This window comes from Arvicanthis niloticus, chromosome 20, assembly GCF_011762505.2.
Source record: "Arvicanthis niloticus isolate mArvNil1 chromosome 20, mArvNil1.pat.X, whole genome shotgun sequence".
NCBI lineage: Eukaryota > Metazoa > Chordata > Mammalia > Rodentia > Muridae > Arvicanthis > Arvicanthis niloticus.
Window position 1 is genome coordinate 15053060 of NC_047677.1, and position 18787 is coordinate 15071846.

Below are 18787 nucleotides of genomic sequence, written 5' to 3' on the forward strand. Positions count from 1 at the left end.
CATAGGAAAAGAGAGAATTAGAGGTAATTGTCCCCTGTTCATACAGAAACAGAAATCCTTTGCCCGAACCTGATGGGATCCAGGAAGAGTTAGCCCAACCAAGGAGGAACTGAGAGGTAATTTAGCATCCAAAAATAAGTTAATAGACCATATTGATAGAACACAAAGGCCCAACAACTACATGATCATCTCCCTAGATGCAGAAGAACATCTGACAAAACCTTATGCCTTTTAATGACATAGATCAGCCAATAAGCCTGTACAGAAGAAGACTTCCTCAACAAAGGATCCTGTGACATCACAGTTGATGGGAAAAGACTGGATGCTGCTCCCTGTGGTCAGCCACATCGGCTTTGTGCTGGAGATCTCAGTTTGGTGATTTGATAAGAAAAAGCCAGTGTTATCTTCCAGATTGGACAAGGAAGTGAAATGACCCCTGTACATAGAAAGTCCTAAAGAACCCAGTTTTTAAATTACTAGAACCAATAAATTATCAGCAAGATTGCAAGGTGCAAACTCAACACAGGAGTGTTTCAATTGTATATACTCACACCAAACAACCTGGGATGCAGTCAAGAAAGCGATGCCGCACAATGAGACTAAAAACAGTGAGACGCTTAAAAACAAGTTGATCAGGAAAAAAAAAAAAACTCAATTTATATCCTGGAAATTTATATGCAGCACTGTTGAAAGGAGATACAAATGAATAGTAAAAAAAAAAAAAAAATACCGTTTTTATAGTTTTTTGGTGTAATCATTAAGGTGGCAACACACTAAAATTGTTCAGCAAAATCAGCACAATCCCGGTCAGAATCGTGGCTTAGTTTCTCTATTGTATTGTTCTAAAACTCGTGGAATTCTGAAAGATTAGAGGAATAAAAATAAAAGTAGACTTTACAGGGTCACAACATCAAACATAACAACCAAGAAACCATAACTGATATGTTTATAAAAGGATAAAGAGATAAAGAGAGTATGTTCTGTGGGTGTGTGCAGGGAGGGAGGGAGGGAGGGAGAGAGAGAGAGAGAGAGGCCAGCCATGAGCACATGGAGAGGGGGGAAGGGGGAGGGGACAGAGGGATCAAGAGAACAAGAACAAGAGATTGAGAGAGGAGGGGGCAAGCAGCCCCTTTTAGAGTGGGCCAGGCCTACCTGGCTGTCGCCAGGTAACTGTGGGGGTGGAGTTTAGACAGAATGCAAACCATAACAGCACAGTTCCGTGGGGGATGGACATTTGGAGGAATGAAGCTGAACTCAGAGCCCAGAAATAAACCCATTTATCTGCAATGGTTTGTCAACTGAGACCTATGAGTGAGGAAGGAATGAAGTCTTTCAACAGTTGGGGCTTAGAAAACCAACCACACAAGAAACAATGCAATTCGGCCTTTCTTTACCTTATAGGAAACATTAAAATGAATTTTAAAATTCCCTTAAGAGGAAAGGTAAGAGGTGAGGACAAAAACATTTACTCCTTTGTACATTTCCATCTGTAGGTGGAAAAGTATTCTTCCGATTCGGCCTGATGGGGTGGTGTATGCCTCTCCAATCCTGGATCTCAGGAGACAGAGGCAGGTGGGTTCTTATAGGTCCCAGGCTAGCCAGTGCTACAGTGAGAACCTGCCAAATAAGTAAACAAGCAAATTTGATGCATGAGCCACAAAAGCCACAGCAACCAAATTCAGGACTTAATCAAAACTGAAGACCTGTACTCTTTGAAAACGATATCCAAACAACAACAACAGCAACAGCAACAAAAACTCAAAAACCAAAGTCACAAGTCAGGAGAGACTTCTCTAATCAGGAACCTGAATCTAGACTCCATCTAACAACTCAGCCGTGAAAAGACAGCTCCACCAACAGATGCTAACTAGTGCTGCAGAGAAATTCTCTGTTCTCATGAACAGAGCAATACATGAGAGTTCTCATGTATTGCTGATGGTTCAGCCACTTTGGAAAACAGACACATAAGAGAACTGCCACGTGACTCGGAAACTGTACTCCCAGGAGTGGACACAAAGGGAACATTTGTCTATACTAAGCTTATGCACCAGTGTTAATGTACCCCTGTCTCCTTCTACTTTGAAATCGTCCCCAGTCCAATGGAATCTCATCAGCTACTAACAGACCCTTTCAGCAAAGATCCCGTCTCTAAATAAGGACCCAGTTCACAGAACCCAGGGCTAGGACATAAACATACAATGTTTGGGAGGACACGGTTTGGTTGAGGACGAGTAAACGGGTTTTGTTGGTGGTGTACTTAAGATAGAATCTCACTCAGTAGCCCAGGCTAGCCTGGCACTCACAATGTAGCCCAGGTTGGCATTGAACATAGAGCAATTGTGATAAGTGCTGAGATTACAGGTATAAGTGACCACACATGACTTAATTTTTAATAGTCATTTGTTTTAAAAATATACCCGTAAAATACAGTTAGCAAATTAAACAATTATATCCTTGATGAAAGCCTTGCTATAAAGGGGTGAGTCAGTTGAAAGGGACATCTTGAGTCAACAGGTCTATAGGTATTATTCAGACATTGTAAAAATTGGCAAGGTGGCATGTTAGCATTGGGAACACGCCAAGCCAGAGTCAATCTTTATCTTTCTTCTATAGTAACTGAGCCTCTTACTGAAAAGTGTTCCCAGGACCCCGGAGAGATGGCTCAGTGGTTTAAGAATCTGTACTGCTCTTGCAGAAGACCTGAATTCAGTTCCCAGCACCCACTCTGGATGGGTTTAGAACAGCTTACACAAATGTCTGCAATGTTAGCTTCAGAGGAATCTTATGCCCTCTTCTGGCTGCTGTTGGTACTGCAACCCCACCTGCAAAGCCGCAAACAGATACATAAATAAAAAGGAACTAAAGTAAAAACTTCACCAAGGAATCTTACAGTCTCCCCCAAAGCTAGGCTACTGTGCTAAAAATCTATCGATTGAAACTTCTCTTTTCCATCTAGATTTAATTGCTCTTGCTTTAATATAAAACATGACTGCTGAATACATAGTGGATACTCTTTTTTCTATTAGAAACCATGAAGTCATTAAACAGACAGGGAGATGGGTTCCAGGTGTGCAGAACTTGGAACCTACGAACTTAACTGCACCGTGACATACAAAGGAAGACCGTTTCACCAGCAGGGAGAACTACTTTCAGTTTTGCGGCAGACCACAGTGTGAACAGCAGATGGGGCCAGCAGACTTGGAATCATCCAGAACAAGTCTCCTCGGAGACTTCACCTTCCTTCCACACAGACCTGGAAAACCACAGGCCTGGCAGGAAACATAGCCGGTGTCTGTTCTCTCCTGGATCCTCACAAAGCTCCCGCTCATCTGAAATAAACTGTCTGTCCGCAGGGAGAAAACCCAGCCTGGGCTGTGGAAAGGGTCGGCTGCACAAAGGCAGGCCTCAGACATCTTGCAAGTCCCTTGTGTCCCATCCTACGGCCCAGAGAAACCACTTGTAAATCTTTCCGTGTCTCCTTTGGAGAGAACAATACCCTGCTTTCTGTGCACCCACAAGAGCTTGCTACAGCTTAGCAGCAAGCGCATGCGCAGTGCAAGCATACACATGGGGTCGGGGGCTTGGGGTTTGGGTGACTGGGGAACTTTCTGGATCGCTTTGTGTTTCTTTTTCTCCATTGTGGATCTGTTTGGGGAAAGCTATTTCCTCCACTGCTGGATATAAACGCCTGTGCAAAGATGAAAGCAAAGACATCTCCAGAACAGAAGGAGCCTCTTGTCTTGAAGTTTTTCCATTTGAGAAAAAAAAGTTCCTCCCTTCCTCTGCCTGCTCCTGGTCTGGGGTTACAGTGGGAATGAGGGGGGCCTTCCAGGACCCCTGTGGACAAGCCACTCGTCCCACTGTCCTGGAGAATTCCAAAGGGGGCAGCCGCAGAAGAAAGAGGGACAAGAAGGAGGGAGCCAAGAGACAAAGAGAGTCCCTAAGCAAGGGAGACCTGTGTGCAAAACACAGACCAGCAGAGCAAGCCTTAGCCTGCGCGGAATGCCGGGCTCCCCTGCCAACAGCCAAGGAGTTTGGACCATCGGTTTTACTCAGTGGATCAAAGCGGTGCTTTACTAGTATTCTCTAATGAAGGCTTGAGATTCAGCAAGATAACCATCCGCAAAACCCTTCTCACTCAATACCTCTTTACCCAGTAATGCCCAGACTCCAAACTAATATGGTATCCCACCATTTCCACTCCCCAGCCTACCACACCACACATGCAGCCATATCACACGTGCAAGCTCGCTCTCCCCTCTCCTCTCCTCTCCTCTCCTCTCCTCTCCTCTCCTCTCCTCTCCTCTCCTCTCCTCTCCTCTCCTCTCCTCTCCTCTCCTCTCCTCTCCTCTCCTCTCCTCTCCCCTCCCTCCTCCTCTCCTCTCCTCTCCCCTCCCCTCCCCTCCCCTCCCCTCCTCTTCTCTCCTCTCCCCTCCCTCTCTCCCCTCCTCTCCCTCTCTCCTCTCCTCTCCCACATCAATCATAACTTCCCAGTTGAGGGAGCAGCTGTACAGAATAAGCCCCTGGCAGAGTCATTAACGCTAGCTTCCCCCGGGTTGAACGCCACGGCCCTTCTCGTGAATGGTCCGGGCCCCTTGCAGGTCGGCCTAGTTCTTGGGCAGGGTTCCAAGGGTTCAGCGAGAACAGCTTGGCCTGTCTACGCTAAGAGCTGGCAGCACTTCAGTCTCAAAGACCAGAGAAGGAAAAGCTGGACTGAAGCCCACCAGGTACCGCTTCCGAGAGCTCTGAAATACCAGGGAGGCCGAGGCAGGGAGCAGCTCCTAGAGAGGAAAGCCTGGAGTCCCGGAGCACAGAGCAAGAAACCTCAGTTGGGAAGCTGGAGGCAGGAAGGGAAGGGCCGGGGATCCCACTTGTCTTGCCCAGACATAGGTGCCTCTCATCCTACCTGGGTGCAGAGTCCGTGCTCCTGATTTAGCCCACACTCCTGGGGGCTGCAGCTCCCAACACATGCCAGATGCTGTGGGACCCTGTGTCCTCTAAGGAACTCAGAGGTTGCAAATAGTCACCCTTCTGCAGCTTTTGAGGAGGCTTTGGTCGCAGCTCTTCTGTTCCCAGGCTCAGTCCCGCCCTTGTTCTTACAGATAAGCAATTCTCCCTTAGGGCCTCAGTGGCCCGTGCCTTGCCTTCGCGGTTCAAAGGGCACCGGGCCACACCACCTATGGGTGGAGCCTTTCAATCGCTTCAATTATATTTTCCATTAACTTAGTCTCTGGCCAGTATAGATTTTTCTCCCTTTAGTTTGCCCCCAGCTCGATCCCTCAGCCCGAGGACCAACCCTGACTCCTCTCTGGTCCATTGTAGCGCATTTACATTTCCCTGTCTCTAATGAAAGGCCCGCAATCAGCCATCATTTTAATGCCTGACACCTGCATTTCTTTCTTTCTCCCACATGTTTCTGGTTTGCCTGAGACTTTATTCTAAGCTGTGGGTTGATTTTCCTCTCTTGGAAACTTGGACCAAAGACAGTCTTGACTGAAGTCAGCTGTTTAGAATACTGAGTCCCCGTTGAGCCTCCAGAGGACCGCAGGCTCCTGGACCACTTTTCCCCGGATCTGGCAGTTCTGCAGAGCCTCTATCCCAAAGCATGTGGGAAACCCAAGTGAGCAGAGAGGGCAGTGGTGAGGGGCAGCCTGAGGACTCCAAGTCCTGGACAGTCGCAGGTGGTTGGCCCTTTTCTAAATTTGGGGGCTGGAGAGTTGGGTTCAGTCAGCAAAGTGCTTTGCTCAACAAGTGTAAGGACATGAGTCAGAATCCTAGAGCTTCTATTTTCACACTCACAACTCTCTCCACATACAAAGGCACACACATTACACTAACACACAAGCACACACACATATAAACACACATGCTCACACATACAAACACTGTTACACACTCACACACAAACACACACTTATACACACAAACACACTCTCACACACAAACACATTCACACACAAATACACATGCATGCACAATAGTCTCTGCCATACTCATGCACTCTCACACAAACCACACTTACATACACTCGTGCACAGACACATACCCACACAAACACACCACTCACACCCACCTAAACACACATGCATGCACAACACTCTCACACTGTCTCATATAAACACACACTTACATACACACTCATACAAACATACTTTCACACTAACACACACCAACACACACTCAAAGACACACACTTACAAATACACATGCTCACACACATACACTTACATGCAACACACACACATGCACACACACTCTCACGCTTGTCAATAATTCAACTAATGAGCTTTGAGAAGAGTCTTGGAGAAAATAAGGCGACCTGGCTGGAGAAGCGCCTCAGCAGCCAAGAGCAGTTCTGATCCTCTGAAGAGCCACTGTCATGTTCTCAGTAGTCACAGCAGGCAGTGCACAACCTCCTGTGAACGCCAGGAAATCTGATGCCCTTTCTGGACTCCTAGGGGTCCTGCACACACACATATACATATAATTAAAAAGAAAATAAATCTTTTCTCTTTTATTTTTTATTTTTTTTGGTTTTTTGAGACAGGGTTTCTCTGTGTAGTCCTGGCTGTCCTGGAACTCACTCTGTAGACCAGGCTGGCCTCGAACTCAGAAATCCGCCTGCCTCTGCCTCCCAAGTGCTGGGATTAAAGGCATGCGCCACCACCGCCCAGCATCTTTTCTCTTAATAAAAAGGTGGACAGGCCCTCCCATGGAGGTGAGGGAGGACAGAAGACACACGGGGGTGGGGGGCTGGGGGGGGTTGCAGGGGTGGTGGTGAGCTGCCCCAGGGTGTGAGAGCTGACCCCGCCCCTTGCCTGCCCTACGCATGTTGTGGTTGAGGGAAAGATGGCCTTTCCTGATTGACCCTTTCTGCCAGCGGCAGGCAGGAGAGCGCCTGCACCTCACCTGGACAGCACAGTAGAGCTGGCCCTGGTGGCAAAGACTTGGATGGGCAGCCTTGGGGGCATGAGAGTGGGAGAACTGGCCCCTTGCCAACAAGGCATCGGGTGCGCTTAGCAGGACAGTGAGGCATACAAACACTGTTACACAAACACACACATAGATGTGCACACACACACACACTCATACACACAAACACACTCACACTGTCACACACCTGGTGGTGCAGGTGCAGGAGAGCTGGCAGGCTGAACAACTCAGCTACCACCGAGGCCCAGATCCAGGGCTCAGAGTTGGCCCACACCAACATCTACCCCATCTGTGAACTGCTGGAGGGTGTGAAGGAGCAGCCCAGATTCGGGGTTCAGAGTTGGCCCACACCAACATCCACCCCATCTGTGAACTGCTGGAGGGTGTGAAGGAGCGGGTCCTTCAGATCCAAAGCTGCAGGATCTCCATGTCTCAGGGCAACAACAGACTGTTTCAGAGGAGTCCCACTAAGGCCCCGATATTGATAGTGTATTGTACCCTTCCCCCCACCATGAGCAGGCCTGAGAGACCTTGTTTACCACAACAAGGTCAAGTGATAGGATCTAGGTGGAGTTACCCACCTTGGCTGCCCAGAACACAAAAGCAGAACTGCCCCTGGGCTTGCCTTGAGACATCTCCAGCCATGACCTGGAACGGATTATGGATTATCCCACCCATCTGAAACCAGGAGGGGTTGTGGGTTGGGTCTTCACCTTTAAATTGAGAGCTGAACATTAAAGCTTTGAGCCTTGATCAGAGAACTTTGTCTTGGCTTCATCTCTTCTCGCACTCCGTCCCCTTTCATTCCCAGCCCCCCTTTCAGGTGAACCCAGTTGACTTGTGGCCACGGGCGGCTACAGTGCATCAGAAGCCAGAGGCCTCGAACCAGACCAATGACTCATGGCAATGAACATTTGCAAGTGAGAATGTGTGGACAAAAGAGTGTACTGTGGGACACACTATAGCTTCCATGGCAAGAGTTTGTTTTGTTTTTATTTTTTTGTTGTCTTTTGGGATGGGGGAGGCTGTTGGGGTGGAGAGCAGATGCAGAGGTGTTGGGGGCCGACTTTTAGCAGAAAGCAGCTATCAGCTTTGCAGCCATCTTGAGCCATATACCCTGACATGAGACTTGGATTACAATAGCCTACAACAGCTGAGCACACTCCGATAATCTTGGTTTAGATACCTTGAGATTAAAGGTGTGTGAGATTAAAGGTGCGTGAGATTAAAGGTGTGTGACTTAAGAGTATGACTTAGAAGTATAGAGATCAGAGTTAGAGACAAGACCTAAGGGCATGATTAAAGGTGTAACTTAGAGGCGTGGCTTAGAAGGCAGACTATAGAGAGAGAATCAGACATTAGGTAGAGTCTGCCCTCACCCTCGTTCTTGCTGAACCCCAACCCACAGACCGGAGCGGCAGCTTGGGCCGGGATACAGTGGCCACCCAAATGTGGGTAGGCCCGGGCCTCAACATTTTGCCTGGGCTGCAACGTTTTTTTGGGCGCCCCAATGTGGGGCTAGTGTGGACCCCAACGTTATTTTGGCGCTCAACGAGAGGCTTCGAGAACGAGAGATCCAGTGAGGGACGTTACTGGAAGAAGGATCTGTTGATTGTCACAGGAATCTGCCGTGTTGAGAAAGGTAAGGAAATGGGACAAGAGATTAGTCAACCTGAATCCAACTCCCTGTTTTGGTTTGCTTCGAGAAAGGTAATGAAAATGGGACAAGAAATTAGTCAGCCTGAATCCAACTCTCTGTGTTGGTTTTGTTTGCTGCTCACATGTGCTAATTTTCTGCTTTTGTTCTTGAATGCTGTCTTTTTTGTTCAAAATAAAAGGAAGCGTAAGTTAGAATCCAAAATACAACCAAAGGTTGATGACAATTTGTCAGAGCCAGATTGTGCTGACCAAGAGAAAGAGGAAGTCAAATTTTATGATGCTGAAATGCCCTATGTGTCTCCACCTCCAAGTGCTCCCCCAATGGAGATGGTGGTTATAGATCCCATAAGGGAGTTACAGGAAAAAAATATCTGTTCTTAAACAACAAATAGAGCTAGAAAAAGAGTATCAGGACTTAATTAACCAGCTACAAAAATTAAAGACAGGAAAGATGTCTCAAGAGGTAAACTGTGAAAATCCCCTGGCTCCTTGCATTCCTCAACCAGGAATCCAAAGGCAATCCCTATCACCTAGCTTAAGATTAGCCACAGATCAGCCAGAGGAGGGAAAGGCTGAGGCTTTCCCTGTATCTGAGACTAGAGACAATCAAGGAGATGCTTGGAGACATCACACAGGTTTTAATTTTCAAATTATTAAGGAATTTAAAAATATAGTATCTCAATACGGTGCCACTGCTCCTTTTACTCTTGCAATTTTAGACTCTGCCGCAGAGGAGTGGCTAACTCCTAGTGATTGGAATACGTTAGCGAGAGCAGTTCTTACTGGTGGAGACTATTTAATTTGGAAATCAGAGTATCATGAGAATTGCAAAGAAACAGCTAGGAGAAATATTCAGGCAGGCAATGGTTGGTCCTTTGATGCCTTAGTAGGAGAAGGGCAATTTGCTTCTAGTGATAACCAGATGCAATATGACCCAGGTTTATTTGCTCAAATTCAAAATACAGCCATGAAGGCTTGGTGTAAACTTCTGGTAAAGGGAGACCCTGGTGCATCTTTAACAACACTCAGGCAAGGGCCTGATGAGCGATTTTCTGACTTTGTTCATCGATTAATGACAACAGCAGGGAGGATTTTTGGTAATGCAGAGGCAGGTATAGATTATGTGAAACAACTTGCATATGAAAATGCTAATCCTGCTTGCCAAGTGGCCATTAGACCTTATAGGAAAAAGACAGACCTTACGGGGTATATCAGACTTTGTTCTGACATAGGTCCCTCTTACCAACAGGGCTTAGCTATGGTGGCTGCCATGCAAGGAAAATCAGTAAGAGATTTTTTTGGCAAGTAAAGACAGAAAGGCATGTTTTAAATGTGGTAAGCCTGGACACTTTGCAAGAGATTGCAAAGTAGAAAATGAGTTAAGCCAGAGACAGCCCAGAAAACAGCCTGGGCTCTGCCCAATTTGCAAACGTGGAAGGCATTGGGCTAGTCATTGTAGGTCTAAAAGAGACGCACAAGGTAACACCCTTTCCCATAATCAGGGAAACAGGAACAGGGGCCAGCTCCAGGCCCTGAACCGACACAAGCCAAAACAGGCTTATGGAGCAGTCAGTTTTACACCAGCGAACACCAATCCCTTTCTGAACTTAGTCGAGCAACACCAGGAAGCACAGGACTAGACCTCAGTTCTGCCACCCACATAGTATTAACCCCAGAAATGGGACCTCAGGCCTTATCCACTGAAGTGACTTTATCAGATCAGCAATCTAATTTGGATCAGGCCATAAAGGCTCATGAGTTACATCACCTTAATTCTAAAACTTTAAAAGGGATGTTTAAAATTACCAGAGAACAAGCTAGACAAATTGTCAAACAATGTCAATCATGTGTTAAACTTTTACCAGTTCCTCATTTGGGTGTAAAGCCAAAGGGACTGATACCAAACAGTATCTGGCAAATGGATGTTACTCATTATAATGAATTTGGCAAGCAAAAATATGTACATGTATGTGTAGACACATACAGTGGTTTCATTTATGCAACATTACAAACTGGAGAAGCAAGCAAGCATGTGATTGCTCATATGCTTGCTACAATCGCTGTATTGGATGTTCCTAAACAGATAAAAACTGACAATGGCCCAGGTTATACAAGCTCCAGTTTCCACCAATTTTGTGAAAGATTGGGAATACTACATAAAACGGGTATTCCATATAATCCACAGGGCCAAGGTATGGTAGAAAGGGCACATCAAACCATTAAATGTCAATTTGAAAAAATTAAAAAGGGGGAATGGTACCCTACCAAGGGATCCCCCAGAAATATCCTTCATCATGCACTCTTCATTTTAAATTTTTTAAATTTGGATTCTGAAGGAAAATCTGCTGCAGATAGATTCTGGCATCCTGATACCAAAAAGAATTTTGCAACAGTCCTCTGGAAAAACCCATTAACTGGAACCTGGAATGGGCCAGATCCAGTGCTTATCTGGGGAAGAGGTTCTGTTTGCATATATTCCCAAACTGCAGATGCTGCACATTGGCTGCCAGAGAGACTGATTAAACAAATAGACAACAATAACAAATCCAGGGAGGAGAAACCCCCTGAGAAGCGTATTTTTTCTTTGCAGGAAACATGAAGGAAACATGAAGATGCTTCACAATTGCCTTCAAACTGGAACAGATCAACGAGTAAACCTGACCTGAGAAGTTATCAGTGCTGAAGAAGACATCACCACCCATATCTCCAGGGTGGCTCTATTGGACTCTTGATTCCCTGACTTATGATTTAGTGGGGAACTAGATTGTTTTAGATTTAGTGGGAATTTAGATTGTTTAGACCCAGGAGAAAACCCACTACCACAGTTACTATAGTTGTTTTTTGGGTTTGAGATTGACTAGAGCAGGAACAGGGATTTCCTTAGTTTTCTTTAGATCAAAGCTATGATCAGTTTTGTATTTCTATAGATTTAGATTCTAATATAAGACATTTATAAACAGAATAGAAGAGGCTTACACTTTTTACTCCTCTGATAGAGGGAGTTATATGTTGCCCTTAAAGAGTGTTGCTGTCATACTAACTATTCAGGTGTTAAGTCTCTTGTCTTTTGGGTCCATGTGGTTCAACAAACTGAAGGCTTTTGTATGAGATGCTATTCAAATGAAACCCACACAGGTTCATTATTACAGGCTGGAAGTAAGGGATTGTAAAACCTCTGTCATCAAGACTAATGAGGTATATCCCCTAACTTACTCGCTAAGCCGGATAGTCAGTGACAGGTAAGAGAGCATACCGAGACCCTTGCCCCTAAAAGAAGGGAGGCCTCACCATCCTAAGACAGGAGCTCAACCAATGGCTGTTGAGTATCCAAGGATGGGAAAGGGAGGCAGAGAAGTTCCCAGTCTGTCCCCAATGGCTTTCACATGGCCATGGGGATGGTTTGGTATCTGTCCCCTGGAGCTTGGGCTATATACTCAATTACTACCTGAGTCTCTTGGAGAATTTCAGATAGTAATTGAATAATTGAAGTGGTGGGCCCAGCCCATTGTGGGTGATGCCATCCCTGGGATGGTAGTCCTATGTTCTATAAGGAAGCAGGCTGGACAAGCCACAGGGGCAAGCAGGTAAGCAGCATCCCTTCATGGCCTCTGCATCAGCTCCAATGTAAAAAGATTAACAAACTTTAGGACATACAGGACAGGACAGGACAGGACAGAACAGAATATGATATGCAGTCAGCATGACCCTGCTCTGAATCAAGTTATTTTTCTGTGTCAGTGACTGGCAGGCATGTTACAGCAATAATATGAAATAACTGTGTGTGTGTGTGTGTGTGTGTGTGTGAGAGAGAGAGAGAGAGAGAGAGAGAGAGAGAGAGAGAGAGAGAGAGAGAGAGACAGAGAGAGACCCCAACAGTCTTACATGCATTGATGTGAGAAGGCCCATCCCAGCAGCAGATGGCAGCATTCTCTGGGAGGAAGTTAAGTTCATGGTCTGTATAACATGAAGAGAACAGAACCCTGACAACATTTGCTGTTCTCTGCTCCCTGACTTCTGGTGCAACCGGATCAGTTCCTACCCCTTTCACTTCCCCACCAGGACCGACTCCACCCTGGAACTGTGAGCCACCTTGTTCCCCCTTCAGCTGCATAGCTGATCATAACAACAGGGAAAAAAAAAAAACCCAAGACAGATGCCATGGCCCTGGCTCCACTGTGTCTCCCACGTGCTTTCCCTAGATCAACAACGCTACTTCCAAGTAAAGAAAAAAAAAAAAAAAATTAAGACGTCTCTGCTTTTTTCTGAGATTGTTGCTGAACTCTGCAAAGCCACAACTCTGCTTTGCTCTGTGAGGAAGGAGCACCTGCCATTGGTGTCTGCAGAGGCAGATACTGCTGAGGCCTTCCTGCTCTGCCCACTGGCCAGTTTTCAACCTGGGCCCTTCTGTGGCTGCTATACCCAAAGTTCTTTCTCAACCTTTGGTCACGTTCCATCCTGTGATAAGAGGTGAATACAACTCTCAAAGGAAGGCAAATTTGATCTATGGTCCAATCAGATTCATACTGTGTAAGATCTTGGTTATGTAGCTTTGTGCAGACTGACACAGGGGACTCCAGGCAGAAAGACTACACTGCCCCTCAGCCTAGATTCTTCGGGATTGCTTAATTCCGTGATTTCAGAGTCCTTCAACAACTCTGCAACGATGAACAATTACCCAGAGTTTTCTTACAGTAGGGGGAAGAAAATCACTCCCACCCAAGGGTAGAGAAGATGTAACGTGATCACATCTTACAGTCTAAATTCTACACACACATGCCACAAAGATAGACTGTCAGTTCTCAGGAGCTGAAGAGACCACAGTTCTCCACAGCATAGGATCCACTACAAAGTCCCAATCAGTTGGGAGTCCTCCCAGCAGCCCAGAGAGACAGGCCTGGGCCTCTCTAGGATAGCAGCACTGCCCAGCAGCTATCTCACCTGCCCACCTTTAGAGAGGGCATCTGCACCAGGACAAAACACCTCTGCCTTACCTGACTCAGTCCTCCCATCTTCTCTCTCCTGGGCCTTCTCAGAGGCACCGTTGCTCCCGGGAAAAGGCAGGTGGCTGAAGAGGTTGTCACACAGGAGGCTGCGGCACAGTTTGGTCAGGAAGCGGAGGACGTAGCCCACACTGTTCACCACAGGCAGACTCCTCAGGTGCTGCTTTCCATCAAAGGAAGCAGAGACTGGAAAACCAGAAATAGCAGCTGAGAGCCGGACGCTGGGAGGGAACAAGGGCAGTTCATCCTCTTCTATCTGAAAGTGGGCTGTACTGAATTACAGTTTTGCTAACGCCCTGTTTCCCACCTAAGGTACCACCCAGGGCAGCAAGCTGTCCCAATTGTCATGTCCCCTTGTATCCTTGGTCTGTGACAACCTGTCAGCCTTTCCTTGCTTTTCGCTTTTTGTGACCATGGCAGCTCTGACTTGTTCTGCTCAGATATTTCGAGACCTGTTGCTTCTCCATTTGCATTTGTCTGATATTCTTTCTCACGGCTGGAGACACAGGACTGGAGTCAGAGAAGAAAGACTACGGAGACTTCACGGTACAGCAGCCAGGAGCCATGGTCTACCCACAGGCTCTTCTGGGGTGTGAGCCTTCCACGCTTGATGGATGGTCTCCATGTTCTGGTCCCTGGGCCCAGCCACTAAGTTTGCCCCTACCCAAGGGTGGAGGGAGTGTTTGGCAATACTTCCTGACTAGAACAGGGCAAATTCCACACACCACTTACAATTCTTCCATGAGAAGAAGTCACCTTTCCCCCATCTTTGTCCCATGTCACTGCATTTATTCTTTATTCAGTCACTTATTATGCTCAGTGTGATTCCTAGACACACGCTTTTCGTCCTGGGTCGCTCAGTGTGATTCCTGGACACGCGCTATCCATCCTGGGTCATCAAAGACTATGCTATTTATCTTGTTCCCCAGACTATCCGAGCTTTCATTTTTTGAGAGCTCTGTTGGGGTTGATTCCTGTGTCACTTCTGTTCAACACTTTTTGATTATTCCAGGGTCATCCCTGTTTCCCTGTTCGGTCTTAGAATGAGCCATTCTCCGACTGCTGGGCTTCCCTTTTATTAATAAGTGATGCAGGGAGAGCTCATCAGAGCATGGGATGAGTTTACTGCTACTGCATGAACCCTGCAAGTGGGCAGAGCGTTACAGGTGCATACGTGTGCTCTCCCCTCATAATTACTTACCTGTTGATATTTTCTACCAGAAATCCCATACCCAAGGGCAGAGAGAGTATTTGGCAATACTGGGTCTCTCTTTATCCATGTCTGAAGGAGGAGACAGATACAGACACCTGAGTTCACCCTGAAGTCTCCAGTTCTACATCCCATTTGTTACCAGAGGACCCCAGGGGACTTCATGGGAAGCCCTGAAGAGAAGAGTCTTTAAAAGGGTCTAGAGTGATAGTTTTGCAAATTCTGGAATTTTGGTTTCTTTTTAAAATCGGAAAGTATAAAAGTGTGCTTATGTTTTAATCCCAGGTGTAGGGATACGGGGCTGCCTCACTTTGTCCGCAGCAGCCGACTGTGATTTGCCTCATGCTCTAGCAGAAGCGTGGTTTTTGCCAACCACAGATAGTTTTTGCAATTGTGTGACATTTGGAATTCAACTTTTCAGAGGGTACATAAATTTGAGAGCCACAAGAGGTGGGGTTGGTAGTTGGTGGTCATTTAGGGATGTCGGTTGCAGTTGGTTAGTACCCATGGTCAAAAGTAAAACAAAAAGAAATCAGATTCAAGGATTTTCCTACTTCCTCTCTCCCTTCTATCCTTGTCTCTCTCCTCTCTAGTGTTAGCCCACAAAGTAGCAAAGACTAGAAACAAGGGTCTTTACAGCAACTTCTCTACAGCACTGCCGGGTTCCAGCTCTGGACAGAAAGCGGCATCACTTTCCTGAAGCACTGAGAGGAGATCATTCTGTCTCTCCCTCACAGCCCCCTCAGAACTGCACACCAGCTCCAGTGCAAGGGACAGAAAGACACCTCAGAGATGACATCTTGCTTTGACCTGGGCTTCCCCCACTCACAGCAACTGCAAGCAAGCAGCCTCCTGGTTTGCATTATATGCCCCCCGCAGCGCAGGCTGGCAGATGGCAGGGCTACCATAGCTAGTTTTTACTAAAACCAGACATCAGAACCATTCTTCCGTGTAGCACTTTTCAGTTTGGTAAGGCCTTCGGCACGCATTTTCTCACAGGCGCCTGCCTGACCAGAGGGAAGGAAGGCTGGGGAGAGACCTGGGCTGGGTTTTTCAGTTCATGTGGCTTCCATGTGGCGCTCGCCTTTTATTTAAAACTCCACGTGGCTCTGATCCAGGGGCCAGCCACAGCCACGTCATGCTATCCCAGAACTTTGCAAGTCCTCTCTTAGCATCGGCTTAGTGATACCTTGTTCCAAGGTAGGAGGGTTTCAGGGCCTCAGGCCTATCCATTAAGTGGCGCACATGTTCTATGAATATTCATGGGATTGCATACATGCTGGAAATCCCATGTCTTTCAAGAGGTTGCGGAACTACTGAGTTCATGAGTTCCCCCTCTTGGGAGCTGTGGTTAAGGCAGAACATCGCAGGTGTTCTGGGATGGATGCTGGGGCCGTGTGATGTCGTTCCCTTCAACTCTTAACAGTATCAGGATCCCAGCCCCCTCTTCTAGCCGTTAGGTTCCTCTGGGTGCTGTGTTGTGGGGTGTTTGGGGAGCACTGCCCTGAAGATCAGCTTCTAAGTGCAGAATGGGCACCTGGCTATTTCTCCTGAGTCCCCCCTCTCTCTCTGGGCCACACTGATACTATTCTGTAACTTTGTTAAACCTCCATTTCCAGCTATAACTTGAGAGGCTACCCCACACTTTCAATGCTATACTATTTCCCAATACATCAGGAAAAATGGTCCACTCTGGCTTCCGGGAATCCAGTCAGCCAATCAGAACGCCAAAAGGCATCCATTCTGGTCTTCTCTCCAATGCCAAGGCCCTGAGGCCACAGAGAGGGAGGGGCAGGAAAGCCAGGCTCAGGACCAGTTCTTCCAGCTCAAGGGTCAGGGACTACAGAGTATTTAAGACAGGTGGCAGCAACATGGAGAATGAACATAAAGACAAGGGGCCTTCCTCAGCCTCGGATCTGTCTTGAGCTCTGCTATGCAGCAAGGAAAGGGGACAGGGTCTGAGGGTGGCTCCCCGTGGAAGGCAGAGGTGGAGCAGGGGAGCAACTCCTAGACTCACGTTTCCTCCCCTCCCTTATTCACACGTACTCCTATCTGCTAAAGCCCTTAGATATATCCCCTGAGCCAGACACATGAACTTGGATCTAGCCAAAGTTCCTCCCCCACCTCCATTTGTTTCCTCCCCCTCCCCTCCTCTTTTAATCTTCCCTTTTGTTTCTGAGACAATGTAACACAGATGTCTTAGAACTCTCTGTGTAGCACACACTGGCCTCAAACTCAAGATCCTCCTGCCTCTGTCTCTGTAGTTCTGGGACCCCAGGCATGCTTTCCCATGGCTGCTCCCCCTTGCTAACTAACCCTACAGCCCACTGCCAGGAAATCTGCCTTATTCCTGGTTAGAAAGGTTACAGCCACAACGCTGAGCCAGAGAAAACACCAGCCTACATCTTCAATAATGCAAAGCCGGGTGATCTGGGCAGTGACAAGAGTCACCAGTGTGGGGGTAGAAAGGCAAAAGATTTGAAAGAGTCAGTCAGGACTCTGCCCTCTGAGCCTCCTGCTCTACAGGCAAATCTGTTCCTCTGGAAGCTGGCAGGTCAGGGCTGAAACCAGAAGAGAGCTGAGCCCCTGTTTAAAGAGGTGGGCACCCTCCCCCCCCCCCATTGGTTGAAATTTTGAGATTTCTTTTGCTATTTTACTCTGTGGTGCTGTGACAAAGGAATAAAGGAGATCTGGTAGTCAGATGAAGGTCAGGAGAAGAGAGGACCCAGATAAGGCAGCATTTGAGGAGAAATACTAAAAGGTGTCGTGGACGACTAGGGTAAGGTATTCCAGAAGACATGAACAGCAAGTACAAAGGTCCTGGGGTACGAGAATAGTTGAAGGATGCAGGAAGACTAGCAGAGAAGTCATCTAACCTGAGCTAAACACAGAACAAGAGAGAAGCGACCCCGAGTTTGGAGAGGGAGCTGGAATCACCTCACATAGGCCTACGGGCCCTGTAACGATACGATATGGGCTCTCACTTAGACATAGGAGCCAGTGGAGGATTTAGGGAAAAGAACAAGCATGATTTTATTCCAAAATCTACTGTGTTGTGGAAATGTCTGAAGAGGAACAGTGTTGAAAATCAGGAGAGGACAAACGAGTCAAGGGTGAAGACCCAGGAGGTCAATCCTGCTGTCTAAGGTAGCTGTCTCTCAAGTCATCCCAAGAGATACATTCTGCCCATAAGTTTACGGAGGACCTGGAGCCCAGCAGAGAAAAGCCCTGGACACAGCCACTGTCCCCAATCAGGGATGCCTGCAGAGACCCCTAACATCCCTCCCACACCCCCAGACTTACCTGACACCAGCTCACCACGGTATCCCTGCTTGACAAGGGAGAAGACCAGCCTCGGCTGGTGCGCACAGTCGATACATGCTTGCACCGCCTGCTGCAGGACAGCCGCAGGCCGCTCTGGCCCCAGGCGCTCCGGAAGCTGCTGCAACTTCCTCCTCTCCAGGTAAGGCCCTGCATCGGCCTGTTTGTTAATGTAGAGGCACACTGTGGGCACAGAGAATACCAGAGATGAGGTGTCTAGCATTCCAATGCACCAGCTCTGCAGGCTACGTAGGCTGGCGGCTCTTCAGGCCTGCACTCCGCCCTGGCCTTGGGAAAGCTGCCAAGGGCAGACACGAGACTGAGCCTCCCCGTGTAAGAAGGCTTGCTCTAGAGGCGACCTCCTATGTCCATATGGACAGTGTATATGAAGGTATACACTGGGTGTGCCTTTCATTTGGGTAGGTACATGACGAAATCTCTCCTCCTCCTCCAAGCAAAGCTGGCTACTTCTCTGTGAACATTCGCCAGTAAGAAGCCTGTTGTGACACTGACCGCTCTAGAAGCAGTACAAGGTTTCAGTGGGACTGCTACTTATAATTCCAGAAAATGATGCTTGAGACCATCAGTAATTCCACACTTGAAAGACGTACTTATTTTTACTGTATGTGTGTGCATGTGTTTGCTTATATGTATGTCTCTGTTC

At 47.4% G+C, this 18787-nt stretch overlaps 1 protein-coding gene across 3 annotated transcripts in view; it reads right to left on the minus strand.

Annotated features, from left to right (window-relative positions):
• The window catches only part of Scml4 (Scm polycomb group protein like 4), a 94269-nt gene that overhangs the window by 17087 nt on the left and 58395 nt on the right, over positions 1–18787 (minus strand). For 2 of the 3 annotated variants that reach the window (XM_076917200.1, XM_076917201.1), the window contains exons 4-5: positions 18106–18306; positions 13584–13778 (exon numbers count right to left, since the gene is read on the minus strand). In XM_076917200.1, the coding sequence (XP_076773315.1) occupies positions 13584–13778; positions 18106–18306 (396 nt within the window). Of the gene's footprint in view, positions 1–4906; positions 5171–13583; positions 13779–18105; positions 18307–18787 lie in introns of those variants that run through there. The other variant, XM_076917202.1, reaches the window with a different exon arrangement.